This window comes from Prenolepis imparis, unplaced genomic scaffold, assembly GCF_030444845.1.
Source record: "Prenolepis imparis isolate NDT839.2.m4 unplaced genomic scaffold, iyPreImpa1.0 SCAF_12, whole genome shotgun sequence".
NCBI classification, from domain to species: domain Eukaryota; kingdom Metazoa; phylum Arthropoda; class Insecta; order Hymenoptera; family Formicidae; genus Prenolepis; species Prenolepis imparis.
The window spans coordinates 6,212,898-6,233,435 of NW_028141170.1; the positions used below are offsets into that span (position 1 = coordinate 6,212,898).

General features: G+C 31.2%; 3 protein-coding genes and 1 long non-coding RNA gene across 9 annotated transcripts in view; 2 read left to right on the top strand and 2 right to left on the bottom strand.

Moving 5' to 3' along the window:
- Positions 1-20,538, bottom strand: part of LOC145943679 (outer mitochondrial transmembrane helix translocase) — an 81,616-nt gene that overhangs the window by 7,426 nt on the left and 53,652 nt on the right. The gene's annotated exons all lie outside the window — the stretch shown is intronic.
- LOC145943672 (uncharacterized) lies at positions 189-3,228 on the top strand. 6 transcript variants are annotated; one of them, XM_083051397.1, is made up of 7 exons: positions 194-360; positions 592-670; positions 871-927; positions 1,105-1,161; positions 1,339-1,395; positions 1,570-1,626; positions 2,003-3,225. In XM_083051397.1, exons 2-7 carry the CDS (start codon positions 635-637, stop codon positions 3,083-3,085), a joined length of 1,347 nt encoding a protein of 448 aa, XP_082907523.1. In that variant the 5' UTR covers positions 194-360; positions 592-634; the 3' UTR covers positions 3,086-3,225. The 6 variants fall into 6 exon arrangements, with proteins under 6 accessions (XP_082907527.1, XP_082907526.1, XP_082907525.1 ...); XM_083051396.1 differs by having other exon boundaries at positions 195-360; positions 500-670; XM_083051399.1 differs by lacking the exon at positions 1,339-1,395 and having other exon boundaries at positions 192-360; positions 500-670; positions 2,003-3,227.
- On the bottom strand, positions 11,265-12,947 carry LOC145943805 (uncharacterized). Its single transcript, XM_083051643.1, has 3 exons — positions 12,788-12,947; positions 11,968-12,153; positions 11,265-11,536 (listed from the first exon to the last, which is right to left on the bottom strand). The coding sequence occupies exons 1-3, from the start codon at positions 12,945-12,947 to the stop codon at positions 11,319-11,321; spliced, it is 564 nt and encodes a 187-aa protein (XP_082907769.1). The 3' UTR covers positions 11,265-11,318.
- LOC145943807 (uncharacterized) lies at positions 12,869-16,423 on the top strand. The gene is made up of 3 exons (XR_014426580.1): positions 12,869-12,929; positions 15,465-15,656; positions 15,898-16,423. It is a non-coding gene; the product is annotated as an uncharacterized LOC145943807 (long non-coding RNA).

Here is a 20,538-nt window from a genome sequence, read left to right on the forward strand (position 1 = left end):
GATTACATTTATTAATCATTTCTTAAATTTAATCTAAAATAAAATTTTATGTTAACGCTTTAAAGCAAAATAACAGTTCGAAATTCGAATAATAGAAAATAAGACGATGCGTGAAAGATGATAAAGACGTAATTCAAAGAAAGCAAATTTGTCCTCAAAACAATAACACCGTCGTCGATAAGGTCGACGTGTTCTGTTAAGCGTTCTGTTGGATCAACCAGTCAGTTTTAACCAAAGTATCGATCAGTATAGATCAGTATTGTACGGAAAGCTACAAGTTAGAATTTTTCATTTTTGAAGATAGTGTCAAGCACAATATATATAAAAGATCGAGACTCTATTAATCAGACAAACAAAGAGGTAATACTTTTAACGCAGTAATATTTCTAAATGCAATTTTCTCTGATAACGGGAAAAACATCAATGACTATATTAATATTTATATATGCATTATTCCAATAACATCTCATCATTGCTCGGTTATATCGTTTGGCAAAAGAAAACAAAGGAAATCAGTGGTCTTTTACATATCTGTATTTACGCATTATTCCAACAATACTATTATCTCGACACAGTATTCGAATATTATAGGAACATATAAAAAAATTTGAAGCTTGCTTTCGGAATCGATACAATGAGCCAGAAATCAAAAGTCACGAAAGAACAACAAGTAAGTTTAACATTTCTTTTCCTGATATGTTTATTTTGTTGAGCGCTCGATATATTTAATTAAAATTAATTATTATTAATTAAAATAAGAAATGCATTCAGAAAGTGCGCCGAATTAAAAATAAAATATTTGTGATGATATTTGTAATCCATAAAATTCAATAGAGATAAAAAAATAATAATATATAAAAAAATTTGAAGCTTGCTATCGGGACCGATACAATGAGCCAGAAATCAAAAGTCACGAAAGAACAACAAGTAAGTTTAACATTTCTTTTCCTGATGTTTATTTTGTTGAGCGCTCGATATATTAAAATAAGAAATGCATTCAGAAAGTGCGCCGAATTAAAAATAAAATATTTGTGATGATATTTGTAATCCATAAAATTCAATAAATATATATAAAAAAATAATAATATATAAAAAAATTTGAAGCTTGCTGTCGGAATTGATACAACGAGCCAGAAATCAGAAGTCACGAAAGAACAACAAGTAAGTTTAACATTTCTTTTCCTGATGTTTATTTTGTTGAGCGCTCGATATATTAAAATAAGAAATGCATTCAGAAAGTGCGCCGAATTAAAAATAAAATATTTGTGATGATATTTGTAATCCATAAAATTCAATAAATATATATAAAAAAATAATAATATATAAAAAAATTTGAAGCTTGCTGTCAGAATTGATACAACGAGCCAAAAATCAGAAGTCACGAAAGAACAACAAGTAAGTTTAACATTTCTTTTCCTGATGTTTATTTTGTTGAGCGCTCGATATATTAAAATAAGAAATGCATTCAGAAAGTGCGCCGAATTAAAAATAAAATATTTGTGATGATATTTGTAATCCATAAAATTCAATAAATATATATAAAAAAATAATATATAAAAAAATTTGAAGCTTGCTGTCGGAATTGATACACCGAGCCAGAAATCAGAAGTCGCGATAGAAGAACAAGTAAGTTTAACATTTCTTTTTCTGATATGTTTATTTTGTTGAGCGCTCGATATATTAAAATAAGAAATGCATTCAGGAAGTGCGCCAAATTAAAAATAAAATATTTGTGATGATATTTGTAATCCATTAAATTCAATATTTTACTCTTAAAAAAAAAAAAAAATTATGATATGCCACAAATTCTTTTTCTCTTTTTGTAAGCATAAAGTGGCTGGACAATTAATTACATAAGTGACTTACAATTAGTTTATTTTAGTGTTGTGTGACATTATTTTGCTCAAAAATAATATATTAAATGTTAGGATCATATTTTATGTTAAGGATATTTTATGTTAGAATTAATTCTAAAACTAGTACATAAATTGATCACTTTCAGGTTCAAACCAATGGAGAAAATGATTTTATGGAAACTCTTATAAAACGTACTGCATCATTGCAACCTTTGCATAATAGTAGTAGTTATTGTCAAACACGATGTGAGACAAGTACAATTGAATTTACCTGGAAAATCGATCGCTGTCCAGTCTTTCTGAAAATCGTAAAACAATTAATGTCTCCGTCGTTTCCAGAAACAGCTAAGTATAAGATCAAAGTAGAAGTCTCTCGCGCATCTGAATGGTTAGAAAGTGATGTAAAATTTTATCTAGTTACTGAAGCACCATTTAATGGTACATGTATGGTATATATGATTAAAATAGATAACACACACACAATCATCGCACCTTCAGTTTCGACTTGGGGCATTATGTCGGATATGACATTATTATATGACACTAAAATAAGAAACTTGTGCGATTACATGTATAGAGACACGGCTATGCTGAAGTTTACGTTTGAGATTTTTCATCAGCATTCAGTCGATATTTTACACGTCCAATCATTATCATTAACTAAAATATGTCCGACAAGCTTGAAATCAACAGATTTAACTGATAACTCTCTCGGTGATATATTCACATTTTTAGTAAATGGAGAACGTTACAACATATCCAAAAAAATATTACACAAAACTAAATTTGTTGAGTATTTCTGTAATACGTATAAAGAAAACATGGCGAATAATTTAATAACAATAAGTGTTAATATTAGTATGCAAGAGATTTTTAAGATCTTGTTTTCATATGTAAAAACTGGTTGTTTAATACCAAAACAACTTGGTATCTCTAAGGCTCAAACTTTGTTAGAAATAGCTACCAAATGCGATTTACGTTATCTTAAATTCATATGTGAAATGTATTTGATACGCACAATTTCAATCTCTTCTGCTCTAGAACTTTTCCAATATGCGATTTTACATAATGCAAAATATTTAGAACAACATGCCGCAAGTTTTATTAAATTCCATACAGAAGACATTGTATGTACTGATGAATTCAAATCTCTGTCGCAAGAACAATTAAATAAAATAATTAAATCAGTCGAGAAAATTGAAATAATTAAAGAATGTGAAAAGTTTTAACTTATACCGTAATCACATAACTATAGTCTTTTTCAAGACAGATGCAGGCTAATTTATAAAAAAAAGCAGAGTTCAATGAAAAATATTTATAAATCTATATTAATTGATTATTTGTTTGTATATTTAGCGCACATTTAGTATTTGATATAAATATATATTTATGTAATTAATTGTGATTAAATTTATATACTTTTCTTCGATAATTATGTATACAAATACAAATTTTCTTATGTTAATATTTTATATCAATATTCTATTATATTTATATAAATATTGATTAAAAATAAAAAATTGTTTTTCTTTTTCTTCGAATCACTTTCTTTTTCTCTCTCTAAAATCCAAAGCGTAAAATAAATTGTTAATTAGATAATGAGTTACAAATTGTATACAATTTAGTTGAATTCGAGATTTTTATATTTTGTTATATTTTCACTTATTCTTATAAAATGGCAAAATGGCAGATGGGTTATGCAGAAAGTTAAGAGACAACCAAGGTTGTGCATTTTCCGCCCTTCCGGTAGCTAATTAAGAACGCTGTGATGTAATAACGATTAGAATATAAAGCCACCGAGTCTCTCTGATGTGGAAAATAAAGCATTTGATCAGGAAAATCTAATATAACGTGATAAAACAGCTTCTTATAATTTCAACGGACATAATATTTATTTAAATTTCTAATAACATTAAGAGTAGAAGTGTAAGAACGTAATCTTTTTATATAATAAAACACTATATATTTCTCATAATTTTTGTAAGAGCTTTGTCGTATTAAATTTTATTAAACGTTCTGATAAATTGCATCTTATAGTAATGATTATTAATTATGTAGTTTAAATGTATCTCACGCTGTGTGATAAAAGAATTCCGAATTAAAGATTTTTGTTTGATACACAACAGGCGCTCAGTGAGTGAAAAAAAGAGTTATTGTTATAGCGATATTATCTAAATTTGGATAACATTGATCTAGAATGATTTATACGTCTAATTGTTCTAGGTAGACGCACAACTTTAGAAAGACGTAATTTGTTATTACATCTGTTGAACTATACTTGTATCTGTAGTCACGACTTTTCTTTGACAAGTAAAAATTCAAATTTTTATTTCAATTTAAAATAAAAATTTTAATTTAATATCAATCGTATATCATATAATTTTAAATATTGATTAATTCGGGAATTATGTCAATTTAATTAAGATAATATAAATAGATTGTATATTTTTATAATACATTTAAATTTTGGCATTTTCAAAATCTTGATATAAAATTAATTTTCTTTTAAGAAACTTTTAAAATTCCATTTAGTTACATTCTCATTTATTCAACACATAAAATAAAATAAAATTTTATACCAACGGTTTAAAGGGAAACAAGATATAGATGAAACGTAAACAATAAGATGAAACATAGAAGGTGAAAGCTATAGTTCAACAAAATGAATATATTCCAAAACAATAACAATATCGTCGAAATTGGGACTTTCAGGTCTCTGGAACGATACAATTGAGACCAATCGATTAAAAAGTCGGTGATAATAGATTGTATAAATAAGTGTGTTATAAGACATAAGTTGCATGAGAACGGGGAAATTTTCGTCTTAAAAGAGAACATCAGGCATAACGAATAAAAATTCCGGATTAACTTTCAAACAAAGAAGTAAGAGATTTCTAAATGCTTTATGATATAAGGAGAAAAATCACAATATAATCATATATGTATATTTATATATGTATTATTTTAGCACCAAAATCGACATCAAAATATATAACCGAAATATATTTTAAACTAAGCACTGAAACTTGCACTCAAGCGTTTGACAGAAGAATAAGCACAATGGAAAAAAATGTGAGTTTTCAACACTTCTTTTTATGTTCGCTTCTTTTTTTAGCACGCGTGATTAAAACGTTAAGATATCAATATTTTAAATAAGTCAATTTATTTGTAATATTTTGAAAAAGTGTAAATTCAATTTACTTTATTATATACTTAATAGGAAGCCTATAACATATATGCCACTCATGAAATCTGTTTGCCTTTTACTACGCAGCATGAGATTTAAGCTACACAATTAATTAAGCTATTAGAAAATGTTATTTTGCTAAAAGAAAATATACTACAGATGCTAATCATTTTTTTCCAGACTTAGTAAAGATATAACTTGATCATTTCCAGATTTATATCCAAAAAGAAACAAGGAATATCTTCGAAGAAAAAACAGACGATATCTATAAAGCCATTCCTTTGGAAATAGAAGAAGATATCTCCAACAAATCTCCCGAAAAAAAAGCAGAAAGTACTTCTATTAACTTCGACAAAGAATTATCACGGAATGATCTCTTTAACAAAACAATGTCAAAACAGAAGCAGAATCTATCTTCATATAATAAGTCATATTGCCGCTCACGGTTTCGATCGAGTGTAATTGAATATACCTGGGAAATTGATCGTGCCATTACTCTTCTTCAATCTGTAAGAGAAGTATCTTCTGCATGGTTCCCGGGAACAGCTCTATATAAAATTAAACTAAGTATTGATATTGATAATGAGATGTCAAACAGCAAAGTAAGATTTTATTTAGTTACTGAAGAAAAATGTACGGGTACGTGCAATATTTTCTTAACCCATGCGGTAGATTGTGACAAGGTATATAATACTGTGTATGCAGGTTTAATGACCAATATGACATTATTATATGAAACTCCACTTGAATTGTTTGGCAAAGAAATACTCTCTCGAGACAAGATCGTAATATGTTTCAAGTTCGAAATTCTTGACCGACTTCATACTCGGAGTGTACACATGAATATAACACCAACAATTACACTATTTTGCAATAATTTTAACGTTGAACGTGCTCTTCTAGTCAATATGAAGACTAATGATGAAGAATCGGTTGCGTTTATAGTAAATAAGAAACTTTATAATATACCCAAGACCTTATTACGTGCTATCAATAGTACGTATTTTAACAAGATATGCGATATGCTTGAAAATAATAAAAATGACATACCATTTACCGAGGTAAAAATAGACGATATGCCAATAGCTTTTAAGGAAATGTTAATATACATTTTATCTGGTGCTTTGCCGACGAGGCTTGATTGTGGTACGCTCATAGATTTACTAAGAGTAGCTCATAAATACGATGTAAAAACTCTTAAATTAACATGTGAACACTATTTGCTACGTATGATTAATATTCACAATTCTGTCGATCTTATAATGCTTGCGTTTTCATGTAATGCAAAAATTTTAGAAGAAAAAGCGGCAATTTTTATTAAGTTCTATTTAAAGGAAATTACATATTTTAAAAAATTTGAGCATTTATCACAAGAAGATAGAAACAAAATATTTGAATTAATTAGTGAAATTAAAATATCTTTTAGATCTCAATCTATCACGTATAATCGTCTTAATAGTCTAGTCTAATATATAATTCTTGGTAATTTTCTGCTCAATATAATAATTATTAAAAACAATTACTATATTCATGTATTTTAATTTTAAAGATCTTTTGTTATTTTGCTTCTTCATCTATTATTAGCTATAAACAAGAAAAATGTAATAAAAATATTTCGATTTCCTTTCACAAACATTTACATTATACAAATACCGACTAATATTGCATTGCATATATCTATTTAAACTTATTTAATACATTTAATTTATACAATTATATATATATTTATATATGTATATATATTTACCGTTATGTATATATATTTACCGTTATGTATATATATTTACCGTTTTATACACATATATATCTAAGTTTATATAATTATATACAATTATATAATTACATAATTATATGTATAATAATTATATAATTTCATTATATAATTATATAATAAATAAACTTATATAATAATAGATATAAAATTATACATATTATAATTATATAATATATGTATAATTTCATATCTATTATTATATAAGTTTATTTATTGTATGTATATGTTATTTATTATACGAATTATTATACAAGTTTATTTATTATGCAACTTTATTATTCAGTAGTTCTAAATTATCAGTAGTTATAAATTAGCTGTTAATGTTCATATTGTATAAAAATTTGTATACAATTATTGACGCAAGTAAAACATAACTTAAGATTTGTATTTACGAGTATGGACAAAATAAACTTTATATATGAAAAACTTACATTAAATATTTTTAAAATAATAAAATTATAATTTCTCTTTAGAATAACTTAAAAAAATAACGAATTTAGTTTGACAAAGAATTTTTGCAAATGTAACTTTCTTGTTTATTTTTGAGATTATTATTGTCTATATTCTTAAATTTCTAAACTTTCTCTTTCTACAAATAAATAAAAATTCTTTTATGTTAATTGGCATAAAATAAATTGTTTCAAGTTCAAGACGTGAAAAATAAATTATATATATAATAAATTGTCGATATATAACTTAATTAAGCTCTTCTTTGAATCTCGCTTAGCCTCATTTTTTTAAAATAGCGACCGCGTTATGAAAATAGGATGCCGTTAGAAAGGTGAGCAGTATCCTGCACTTTCTGCCCTTGCGGAGGCTAATTAAACTGTGATGTAATAAAAGCCAGAATGTGGGTGTCGAGCTACTCTACGATGGAAAATAAAGCATCCGGTAGGGAAAATTGCTAATGTACCGTCTTTCTACCCAAAATCTTAATGCTCTCTTGAGATCATGATTCTCTGCATCCCTAAAGAGATCGCGATGAATGAAGATTTGAGAGATGATATATTTTATAAGATTAAGATTATCTCCATGAAATTGTCAGAAATTTGAAAAATTACATTATTGACGCGCTTTTAAAAATTGTAATAATTTTGAGATAAATATGTTTTTTTATTATATATAATTATTTTCTCTTTAATCAATAATTTTCTTTAACAATTTTTGTGTAGTAAGAACTTCAATCCGGTATTTATCACACAATCATATGAGAATATTAATATTGATTTATGTATATAACTTAAAAATTAAAAATTAATTAAATCTAACCAAATTCATTTAAAATGAGATTAAAAATCATATAATCTATTTCAACATTATCTCATAATTTAATTATTCTCAATATACAGAAAAAATACATAATTATGATATAAAATAAAATATCAAAGGATTTTTGTTTACTGCAATTTTGATATTTTTAATATTAAATATTTTAATTACGAAATTTATGTGTATAAAAAATTTATTTTAAATAAAATTCGCTAATAAATCAATTCAAGAACGAAGCGTTACTTAAACGCTATTTGCAATTCTAAAGTTTTATTCGCAAAAACATCATGATTCTCAAGCAATCCTTTCCCTTAACTTCTTGCCATTTTTTTCTAAGAACTTTCGTCTTATTTGTCATAAATCAAGAAATCTGATGTTCAAATATGTTTGCACATTAATTGCGAGATGCCTATAGTATAATTTTAATCCATCTTGAAAGGCATTTATCATACTCTGGTTTACCTGCGGAAACCTTTCGATGTTATATTGCGGGGAGAATTGCGGGACGTGATAAGACCTTTCCGAAGTATTATCAGCCACCGCTGTTGCTGCCGCTGTAACGCTCGGGCCACGACGATCTTAATTATCGCACGACGCCCGCAAGTAACGAGGGTTGGCACGTGGTGACGTAATGTACGAGAAGGGCCTAAATAGCCGAGACCATTGTTGTACGTACAACGCGCACGTCGGATCTGTTAAGGCATTAATAGTCTCGCGTGACGTAATTAACTCACGGCCGACGAATTTCCGGCATTACGGCGTGACGTACGCTCAGGAGGGTGTCCTCTCCTCGGGTTTCGGCTTGATACCGGAAGCGAGTCCGCAACCCCTGAGTCTGAGGGTTCAAGCATGCATCGGGCGCAATATCCTTTCCCGCGAAAGTCCGGATCGCGAGGATCGTCATTTAGGAATTTCGCACAATGCGCGTTTAGCACGCGTGCCAGTGACATGTGATAAATGAGATGCGCGGATGACCTCGATGTGTTTCGTTCCATATAAGGAAGCTTAATTCAAGTACTGTGACTGTTTCATCGAAAAACTATTTTATCGCCTTATCGCTATATTAAGTGTCTCCGATAAACCAAACTTTTAGTTAAGAAATTAGGTACAATATCTCTTTATGAGAGACCATAATTGATAAACACCTAGGTTTTAATTTATACTTTATTTAATTTATCAAATTTATTAATTTAGCTTTATCATTAAACTGTTTAAAAAAAATTATCTCTGTATTTTGTAAATAATTGTCTCATTTCTGTATATAAATTCTTAAATAGTTTCTAGATTTTTTAAGAGAAATATGCTTACAAAGTCATTAATTTAGCGACCATAAATCGTGTAAAATAAAAGCGTATAAAAATAAGCATGAGATTAGCAGGTATCATAAATCCAGATAAGAAAGGATGGGATAATTTAGTCGTGGCGTTAAACGCGGTTGAAATAACGTAAGTTGCACTTAAGCAGGCGTAAACAGCCAGCAAATGAGAATTTCGCGCAGATGCGATCAGCAGCGCCACGGAAAACATTAATCTCCCGGCTTGCGAGGTGCGTTTTCTCTTTAGAGCCACCACAAAAAGTCAGTCAAGTCGAGAGACAAAAGTAGCTTTCATTTTCGCCGCGTTTTTCCATCCCGTTAATGTTACCGTAAGACGTGCGCGAACGCGTCTAATGGCTTCTCAAAGATTCACGACTAATAAAAAAAAACTGCAAAAGAATGGGAAAAAATGCGAAATAAATGGTTAAGCTTAAAGTCACATATTCAGTCGTGAAATATTCAATGGAAAAAATATAGAAAAATAATATATCAATCTTGATCATTAATTATCATTAATTAAATGTATATTGATTAAAGTATTGATAGAGATTGGTACTCGTATATCAGCATCTCTCTTCTTCTCTTTTTCGTTTAGCTTGATGATTTTTATTCAACGAAAGTTTTATTTGAGTAAATCAAATGCACGTTTATGTGTTATATTTACGTACATTTTTTATTAATATATAATAATAAAGAGATATAAAATTTAATTATACAATAATCTGATTTTTTGTTACATAATATATGTTTTTACATAGAAAAATATAAAATTTTAAGGATTGTCTCGACTTGACAAATATGTAGATATGATTCAATTTGGATAACAACGTGCTAAATAGTATAAAAAAATTATATAAGATTCTTAATTTGCGATGCGTGATTAATCTAATAAATTAATTAAATTTTAAATTAATTAAACTACAGTAAAAATTTAATTTTAAATTAATTAAACTACAGTAAAAAACTGCGATAGTCTGTTTTTATATCGTAATCAATAAAATCGTGATTTAAAAATTTTAAATTTAACAAAGATAATTTTCTGGAATGATTATATATATGTACTTTGTTATATATACGAATTAACTCGTCATTATTCTAAATTCAACATTTTAATTGACTTATTATTTTAAATAGCTTAAAAGCAATTGAACACTACTTTTGCATAAAAAAAGGCACTTTTGAGTACTTCAATTTTCTTCGATAATAGATATATATTATTGCACTAAAACAATAATATAAGAGAATCAACAGGTTTATCTTATGCTTATTGTTCTTATTACTTTTTTGTACTAATTTCACGTAAAATTTTCTCTCGAGATGCAATAACAAATATATCTATTTTCTTGAATTAACCTTTTCTTAGTCATCTGTAGTCAAATTTAATTAATTAGTCATCTTAGCTTAATGACATTATAAGCAGTGAATAACATTTCGTGGCATTTCTTAACGAATGAAGAATATGGACGGATATACCAGGTGTCCCATTTTAAATACCATTAAATATATAATATATCACTTAAATTATTTACATAAACGAGAATTCGAGAGATCTATGAACATATAGCATATGGACGGATATTTAAAGTATCTACAAGCTGACTCTCTCTTATATCAAACTAACAATGAGACCAGAAACAATATGCTTTTTGGTAATTTCAGAGTCGATTTTTGTCTAACGATTTGATATTTATATTTGTATAAAAAAATTGCGTATTAAAAATTCTAGAAAGTAAAAAATTTCTAAAGAAGAAATTTCATTGAAAGAGGAATGAGAAATATTATAGTAATGGCTTCTATATAATTTAAACTTCTCACTTCTTATAACAAAACCTTATAATAAACGATTCTTTTTAATCGTCAACATTTTTGTACGTATTTATTAAAAAAAAATGTGAGAAAACCCTAAAAATTTCTCTTTCACTTAAAATAAGTAAGCGTAACGACGGCGCCGCATGCCACGAGAAGCAACGTGACGAAGGATACCGGACCGGATGCTGCATTGCACGCGTCCTCGGAGCAATAACATTCCTGCCAGTAAACACCGTTTACGTGAACGCCCCAGTTACAGACCCCTGTAACTCCCGTACTTGCGACGGAAGCGCATCGCCGGATCACCTGTCGCCACCTACCATCCCCTTAAACATTGTCGATTAATTAATTAATTGGTTGATTAACGCAACTGATTATCAAACGTATATTTATCGTGCAATTGTTCGCCAGTTCGAATACTGAAAACGCAAAAATGATCTTTAAAGATCATAATAAATGCAAAAAGCATTAAATTTTCTACAATTTTAGCGTAGAAAATTAAATCGGAAGCTGTGCCAGGGTTTATCTGGGTCTGGGATTTTTATGAAAGAGTGTTATATTCGATTTCTTGATTTATCAACGGAAGATTGCCAACATTTATCTTCGCAATCGCATTACGTGCCTAAGAAATTGCGGTTGTATTTTGTTACTTAATTCTATACGCCTTAAGTTCTTCGCGCCCTAAGTTCTTGCACTTTTTATGTTATCATTTTGTTGTATTACTAAATATCTCACTTTTGCAAATAAGTATACTTACAGATAAAACCACGTGGGCTCTGCTCAGTGTATTTAACGCAAAATGTACCAGGCATATGCGATTCCTCGCTATTGCACTCAATAGGCACATTCCTCTCTTTATCGAAATATGAGTAAGCCCCACAAAGGTCCTCGCCCTTCGAATCCATATCAGAGCTGCATTGATAACAGCGTATCGCTTCAATACCTAGTGCATTTCGAAATGAGATAACGTTAATCTCATCTTAACATCAATTAGCAGCACTAAAGCATATTGAAACTCCTGATCTAGAAATTACTAATTCGCAGTAAATTAATCGCATCTTCAAATGAAAGTATCTAATTAGTACAGTTGAAGTTGATTAATGAGAACCTCAATTCCTAACCTAGAAAAATTATTAATGAACGTGAAATATTCCCTTTCACTTTCTTCCTTTTTTTAAGCATTCCTCTATATTTTCATAAAAAAAAAAAAAAAAAAAACATTAGGCTTTTTGTTATTTATTTCATTTCTGCTCTTAATAATAATTGAACTAAATGCATTCCTGTATGTTCAAGTATATACTTATTCAGTTTTGGCACGTATTATTATTCATTGTATTTTACATTTTGCTAAAAATATAAATTTGTCCTCATTTTCAGGCATATCGAATTAAATAGGATGAAAATAATTAAAGAATTATCAAACATGAAATAACTATCACGCCCATCCGTAAACAATCAAGGCTGAACCATAAGGTTCGTTTTCAAGATGGCCGTGAATGTGCTTCTATGTATCAAAGTGCTCTTCAGACTGTCTAGTTTTCTATTTATTCTCGAGATTCTCGTGTGGAAAATCTCACCTGTCGTGGCGAAAAACAGCAACAAGCAACACAACACACCCACGATGTTGTTCCGCATCATCGTTACGTCGCTCTCCAGGATTTTTCTTTCGGAGCAAACTACACGCGTGCTCTTCAGCTCAACATAGAACGCACACTGCACGTACGGACCTGACGTCATTCTCATTGGGTGTAACTGCTACGTAGTGAGCCGATCCCTTTCCCACCGTTTCCCTCTCTCGCCAACGGCGGATCGAGATGCATAAAGTACCCCGGGTACAACATAATTTTCGCAGAGTTCTCTATATAATCCCTCTTCCCAAAGTTTCAAGCCTGATTAGCCTCTGATTAGCTTTTAAAGGGATGTTTAACTTTTAAGGAGATATTTAACTTTAATTATTTAATTAATGTAAAATTTAATATCAAGTTATCGTTGATTTTCAGTAAACAAACGTTAACAAACCTGTTTAAAAATACAATATTATATTCAGCACACATAACATAATACAATTTTTTTTTTATATAACTATTTTTATTCATATATATGCTCCATGTCAATCTTTTATATATATTTACTAATGATTTAGCAATTATGAAGAAGAACATATTCTCTTTATCATACATATCATAAAAGATTTATAATTATTTAAAGCAATTAAAAAATAATTTTTTTTTTCAAAAATCTTATTTATAGATATGGAAATTATACGTATAAAAATTGTTTTCGGTTTTAAACCAATTGCAATAAAATATGTGATTAAAGGAAGATCTTCACAAATTGACTGAGGCAAATTTATTATGAAGAAATAGCGTAATTTAGAGAAGAGAGAGACACCTTATAAAAGATTACAACTAACGAAGTCGACGAGTTGGTGAATCAGCTTGATGTCGCTATTTGCCAAGTCAAAGTTTTCGAATTAAGATAAGAGTGTAGAGAGCTTTGCGATGTCGCATCCTTCAAATAGAAACGAGGAACGAACACTTGTATATTTTTCGACGCGAAAATACATCTCGGAAGCTTACTTACGTCGCGAAGTATTACGCAACAGTAGTTTGATGCGAATCGAGAAGCGATCTATCTCTATTATTAAAACGGACTAGATATACGATTGATAAAAAAAATATTTAAACTTTTCATTTTTCTTCAGAGAATTTTACTCGTAAGAAAAAAATGTCTATAGTTATGAAATACTTTGTTCAGTTTAAAATATATCCTGTGACAGAGAGAGAGAAGCACTTTACACAGCAATATTTTTCCTTTTTATGTAAATTTATCTTGAATAAGATAGAGTATGCAAATATATTTTTTTAAATTGAATATAAACATTATATATTCTCTATTTTTTGTTATTTGATATTACACTTTTGAAGTTAAATGTATAGAATATATGGAAAATGTGTACAGAATGCCATTAATAAATTATGGTCTATGTATTATAATCATAAATTCAATATTTATAATAAATGATATTAAATGAATATAATGTGCCAAATATTATAAATATTTAAATTCAATTAGTAATTAAAATATTCGCAAAATTTTGGCATTCTTTAAAAATTAAAAGTTTAATTTCAGAGATTTCATTATTTCTCAGATACTTTATATTCGCGATTTTTATACTTTTACAAGCTTGTATAATTTTTTAAACAAATTTTTACATTTTTGGGATAATACTATAATAAATTCACAGTTGATTTTTCCGCCTTCAAACAAGATTACACATCGCCTCTCAAACGTATATCTCAAGTCCCGATGTATCTTTAATCGGACAGAAAGCTCTAGATCATTTCTTCTCAATCTCGCTACCAATCTGCACTACCCCTATTGCGAAAAGAAGCATTCAGAGCCGCTGATCGGAATTTTCCCGTGATTGGAAGTAAACTCGATCCCATCGCAACCTTGACACCCTCTTTGGCTCCCCGCGCGAAACAGATAGCCCCGGTAAATTATTCAAAACGTACCCTCTATGATCTATAGAGACGTCCCTAAAGCCTGGCACCGGCAATCTATCCTCTCTATTGCCCTCCTCCTTCTCATCCCACTGTCTGTCTGTCCATTTCTACCGCAAAATTCACCTCCTCGCCCTTGTCTACCGTCTCTTCTACTTTCTCCTTCTGGCTCTTGCCGGTTCTCCCGTCCCCTCATCACCCGGTTTCCTCGGTTTCCTCTCCATCTGTCCGCTCCCCGACTTGCTCGCCGCTTCTTCTCATCCGGCACAGCATCCCCGAGGGAATTCCGACTTTTCTGACAGCCGCGCCACCGCATTTATCCCATCCAACATCTACGAGCTTACAAAGGAGACTCGGAATCCAATAAGTCCGATAACGCGCGCGACTTCCGCGAGTGTACACAAGCCGGCCAGTCACCGATAATCGCCAACGTATTGATTTCGCCGGACAAATACATTTCGACGATGTCGATTGATCGATAGTTATGTGATGCCTTCAAATTTCTAACAATATTGATGAAGATAAAATTTAAAATTAAAGCAAGAATTCAGAAATTGATATTCTGATATTATTCAAGTCGATAACAAGCATTAATATATAGTAACATATACAATTTTAGTGTCACAAAAATTACGTATATTATATTACATATGTATATGTATAGATAGCAGGATTATATGTATGTGTGTGTTTATTTTTTTTATTTTATCTAACAAAGTTTTCAAATTATATTTTCTTTTGTTTCGAGATGTATACTCCAGAACGGCCACTATCATCGAATACAACAGCGAGACTTGTTTACTTTCCTACCTAAAAAAATTGATCATAAATCTTCCTGACGATTCGGGAGTGAAAGCGAGACGACAACAAGAACAAGTGAGAGAGAAGAAGAGAAACAATTGTCGGCATCGAAACTAGAGTGCTGCCAGATGTCGACCAGGTAAAGCTCGAAACTCGTTCGTTCGAGAAATGTTGAGGATGTATCTCTTTTATATATATATATAAAATAAAACGAAATATCTCTCATAAAACGAGAAAGTATTATTTATTATCGTTATCAAACTTTAAATAATTTTATAATAATAGAGTTGAGCAAGAGAGTATCTTGTGTAGCAAATGTGTCACATATTATCATATATAAATAGCATTAATATAACTATCAGATATTATTTCGTTCACAGAAGTTTGACAGAGGTCTGACAGCTTTCTTTCATCTTGAGAAAACTTGCGAGACACTTTTGCGAAATGGCTATATCCTAGCGTGGGGAAAATTGGCGAGGGAATCGACGAAGTTTGATAACATTGTGTCATGTGTATTCGCATCACGGATGATTCTGGAGCATCTTCCGTGTTTCCTCTCGTAGATTGGAAAGCATCTCTGTGTGTTAACCCCTTTTCCGCGGCAAACTGTCGCGTCGCACGTTCGAGCGTTTACGCGGATAATATTCTGTCGCGTAACGCACATCGCGAGTCAGATGGTGAAAAGTCTCGAGGAATCTCTGGCTTTTCCTCGCGCATGTGTGTCTCTACGACTTGGCCGATTTGTTCGAGTATATATTCGAGTGTGCTCTTGCACGGAATGCAAAAGTAGATGCAACAGTATATATAGTATACTTCCACAAGAGTATCTCTTATTTTAATTGCCAATTATAGATAGCAGAAAATTAGATAATAAACGATCAAATAGTTTTCAGATAATTTTCTAAAATACAGAGATTATTTCGAGGAAGAGCTCGAAATGGAACATGAGTAAATTAAAAGTGTTATTTCCTACGTATTCTTAAAAGATAGAGAAATAAAATACATGTATGCAAAAAATTCTGTTCATTAGAATTTATAACGTCAACGTTTTATAAAGTAAAATCTTTGTCAAGGGAAATTTCCAGACAAAGTAAATCTGGAATCCGCGATTTAAAATATTTTATCTTGGCGATTTGATTTCACTGTTACGACATCGTCGGTCCGTCTGCGCCAGCATCCACTTATCCCGCGAATATGACGGAACGCGACATTGCGTTTACGCGAGGGACGCATCGATCCGCGTTGTCGCCAAATACGATTCCATCGGAAAACGATAAAGAGGTACCCTACCCCCTGCCTCTTTTGCCTCCGTCCCCGCCCGGAAAGCTGCAAATCGATGGGGTGCGTATTTTATTTAAATTCCCGGGGAAGAGCGCGAGAGAGAGAGAGAGAAGGAGAGAGACGGGACGCGACGCAAATTTGCAATTTCAAAATATTCCAGCGAGTCCACGAGCGCAAAAGGGAACGCCGGGGAAAAGTGGGGAGGTAAGGGGGGATAGGCCAGAGGGAACGGAAGGGATTTAAATCCCCTCGCGTACTCTCGTCCCGACGCAATTGTTATTTTAATTCGACTTTTTGTCATTAGCCGGCCGCTAATTCGGCCGAACTCGCCGCTCTTCCATAATGCTTCCTTATTGCTGTCTCTTTTTTTCTGGCTGGCTTCTCTCTTTCTCTCTCTTTTGGTCTCATTAAAAACGATGTCAGATCGACGGCCGAGTGCTCAGACGTCTGAAGTACATACAGCTTCCGCCAGTTCGAGAGCGGAAAAATTACTTCGTGCCTCGCTAGACCAAGGAGATTTTTTTTTTTCTTCTTATTTTTCGCTCGCTTCGCCGGAAAATGTGCATTTCTCCGATTTGGCAAATTAATTCGCGGCGCAAGGAAACTCTTCAGCATCACCATTGAAAGTCTTGTGCAAAGAAAAATTGTTTCGATAGCATATAATTTATTTCAATGTGCCGCTAAGATCACTCTTAATTATAGAAAGCAGAAAATACATTTAAAGGTGAGGTGATGCTGAATTAAGGAAGGAGCGTAATTTGTAACAGATTTCTACATAATTATAATATAATTAAAAAGTGAAGAGTAAGTTAACGAGTAGATAAGTGGCGACGTTAATAATTTTCAATTATAGAAATCAAGAATATATTCCAATCGATGATATACTATCTCCAATATAAAATATTTGTCATGCTTTAATTAAGATATAATGAATAATTATAAAATTGTTTATGCCCGAATTCGTTAATTCAGTCACTCAAATAATTAAAATTATTTCTCTCTTGTGCGTAATACATTTTTTTTGCTTCTAAAATTTTTCCTAAATTTTTAATAATTCCAGATCTTCATAAATTTGTATTTAATTAAATATTGCGTTTTAATAAAAAGACGTAAATAAAGAGTGCGATTTGTAATATTTTCGGCCTTCCATTTATGCTCTGACTTTGAAATTGTGGGGTGAAACGATTCCCTCTTTCAATAAGTTTCGGAACGCAAGAAAAATCCTTTTGTGCGTTTCGAAACTCATCGAAGGTATCCCGACACGTTTTTATCCACGTGACACTTTTGTGCGTAACACGTGCGTGCAAAATTCGAATAAAAGTTAACAAACAGGTGCGAGTCGAAGATCGAGGTGCTTATGCATCAATAGCGTCTCAGAGTATCGTAAATACGTGCGGAAGAGGGCCGGGTTGAACGCCGCGAGGCGAATGAAGAAAAATAATGCATCCGGTCGACGGACGCCGACGCCGACGTGTCGTGGCGACGGACGGGATGGCGACGGTGGCGGTGGTTACGTTCCTACAAAAGCAATGACGGCGTGCCCCGCGGGCGTGTTGAATATTTCATAGAGTAGCCACCATGAGAACTGCGGTATTCGACCCGTTTCTCTATAAGCACTCGCCGCCACCTTTCACCCTTAAGCCTGTGGCGCACGGTGCAAAAAAGGTACAGCCGTTTCCATTATGATCCCCCGAAGGAGTTGTCTTCGTCACGTAAACTAAATACGTATAATTATGTCCGAGAAATTTTGATAAGGAAATTTTTTCATGAGAACGAGATATATTGTAATTAAAGTGTGACGTGCAAAGGAATGAATCATGTAAAAAAAAAAAGAATCGATATTGTCGAGTTTAGATATGGTGATAAAAATTAGGTGTGTTATAAAAATGCGTGTATTAATGTATGTGCGCTTGTGTGAACATTAGTAGGTAAGCAATGATTTTCGTGAAGTTTTCAGTAGGGCTAGGACGCACACTATCGATTTTACATCGACTGTTCGAATCGATACCGAGCAGCACGAACGATTTTTTATCGACTAAATAGTTTAGTCGAGGACTCTCGTGCATACTACAGTCGACAGACAATCGATCATCATAATAACTCTAGTTCTTCAATGATCGACTAAACTATCAATCGACAAAAAAATCGACAAAAAAATATTATGCGCACTCGAATGCATAGTGATTTTCAGGTAGAAGTGTATTATAATCTTCCGCGCCGACCAACCTATGGGGCAGGGAGCAGGAAAACACTTGTTTCTCGAAGTGTTTTGAAACAAGTGCTCGTGTTTTCCACGTGCTCGAACTTAATGGAACAGTGCTCTTTCTGTAATTGTTTAATTTTAAAGTTTTTAGTAATTTAAAATACTAAAGAACATTCAATGAATTGTTTGGGATAATGTTGAATGTGTAATATTATAATTATTTAATTTTAAACATCTATTACAAGTAAATACAATGAATGCACATGGTCTTAAACGGTGATCATAAGGATCGTTGTGTATCTTCGTGGATACGTGACTAATCGAATAGATTCTTGTGATAAGTTGTTCATCGTAATGAAATATTTTTAATATCTGTGTTTCTTTTTTCTAAAAATACATATCAGGTTTTCTTTCAAAGAAAAAAAAAAAAAAGTTGTTATTTTAGTAAAGCATTCAAAGTTGTATGATAATTTGAAATGCTTATTCTCGCGCCCATTTTTATGCAAATTGATTCAAACATGTGATACGTAGTTTCATTTTGATTTATGAAAAATTATTATTAATAACAAAAAATTCATAATAAAAATAATATTATAAATAATTTATAATTCAAATTTCACATACAAGTAAATTAAATTTATTCAAGAAATTATCACTTGTACCATGTGGGCTTTACTTTGCTTTTCACCCTCGAACCATGTGTATGTACACCAATATACACACACGAGGGTAACGTGCAGAGAACGTATATACGAACGGAAACGTCCGCTCGTAACGGTACCGAAGTAGTTGTCGGAGAATTTGCAATTCCCATCGGATATTCGACCGTTCTCGAATTTTGGAAAATTCCATCGCTAAATCCCCGGCGGGCTGGTTAAATCGCGCCACTTACAACGATCGATCACGTAACGAAATAGATAACTTCCAGCGTTTAAGACGCTATTGCAATTTGGATTTAAACAATTCGGCGCGAAATTAATATATTAGTATTACATTAATGTAAGATAAAAAAATATGGAAATCAAAAGAGAGATGAAGAGATCAAAAGAGAGCCTTAGCAAATAGATATAGGGTGTAATAAAAATGTGGGCCGATCGAAATAAAACTATCTCGATAATAACATAATTCGAATAAGAGATATAAAAAAATTCAATTCAGAAATAAAGCAATCGTCGTGTTTTAGTTTAGTAATAGCACCATTAGGCGAATATTTCTTTTTATTTGAATATTTTTCCACTTTCTCTTTCTTATTCTTCTCTCTCAATTTTACCTGGAAATGTTACACTTTGGAATCTACCCCCGTTATTATTCAAGTGTGATTATAGATTGATAAGATTGACATAGATTTTTAAATCAAATTAATTTTCCGCCTGTTATATTTTTTTATATGAAAGTAATGAAATTTTTTAAAAATTATTTTGATAATGTTTTTCACATTTATTTCACATATCTATGATATATATGAAATATATATCATGAGGCTATATTAATTCCTTACTGGTTTGAAACAGCTAATAATTTTTAACAATCGTAATTT

Excerpts from the sequence above, each read along its gene's own strand:
- LOC145943672 (XM_083051397.1), top strand. The coding sequence starts at position 635 with ATGAGCCAGAAATCAAAAGTCACGAAAGAACAACAA. Across the intron at positions 928-1,104 it reads AAGTCACGAAAGAACAACAA|CTTGCTGTCGGAATTGATAC; the intron begins GTAAGTTTAACA and ends AAAAATTTGAAG. Across the intron at positions 1,396-1,569 it reads AAGTCACGAAAGAACAACAA|CTTGCTGTCGGAATTGATAC; the intron begins GTAAGTTTAACA and ends AAAAATTTGAAG.
- LOC145943805 (XM_083051643.1), bottom strand. The coding sequence starts at position 12,947 with ATGACGTCAGGTCCGTACGTGCAGTGTGCGTTCTATGTTGAGCTGAAG. Across the intron at positions 12,154-12,787 it reads GCTGTTTTTCGCCACGACAG|GTATTGAAGCGATACGCTGT; the intron begins GTGAGATTTTCC and ends GAAATGCACTAG. Across the intron at positions 11,537-11,967 it reads GAGCCCACGTGGTTTTATCT|GGGATGGTAGGTGGCGACAG; the intron begins GTAAGTATACTT and ends ACAATGTTTAAG.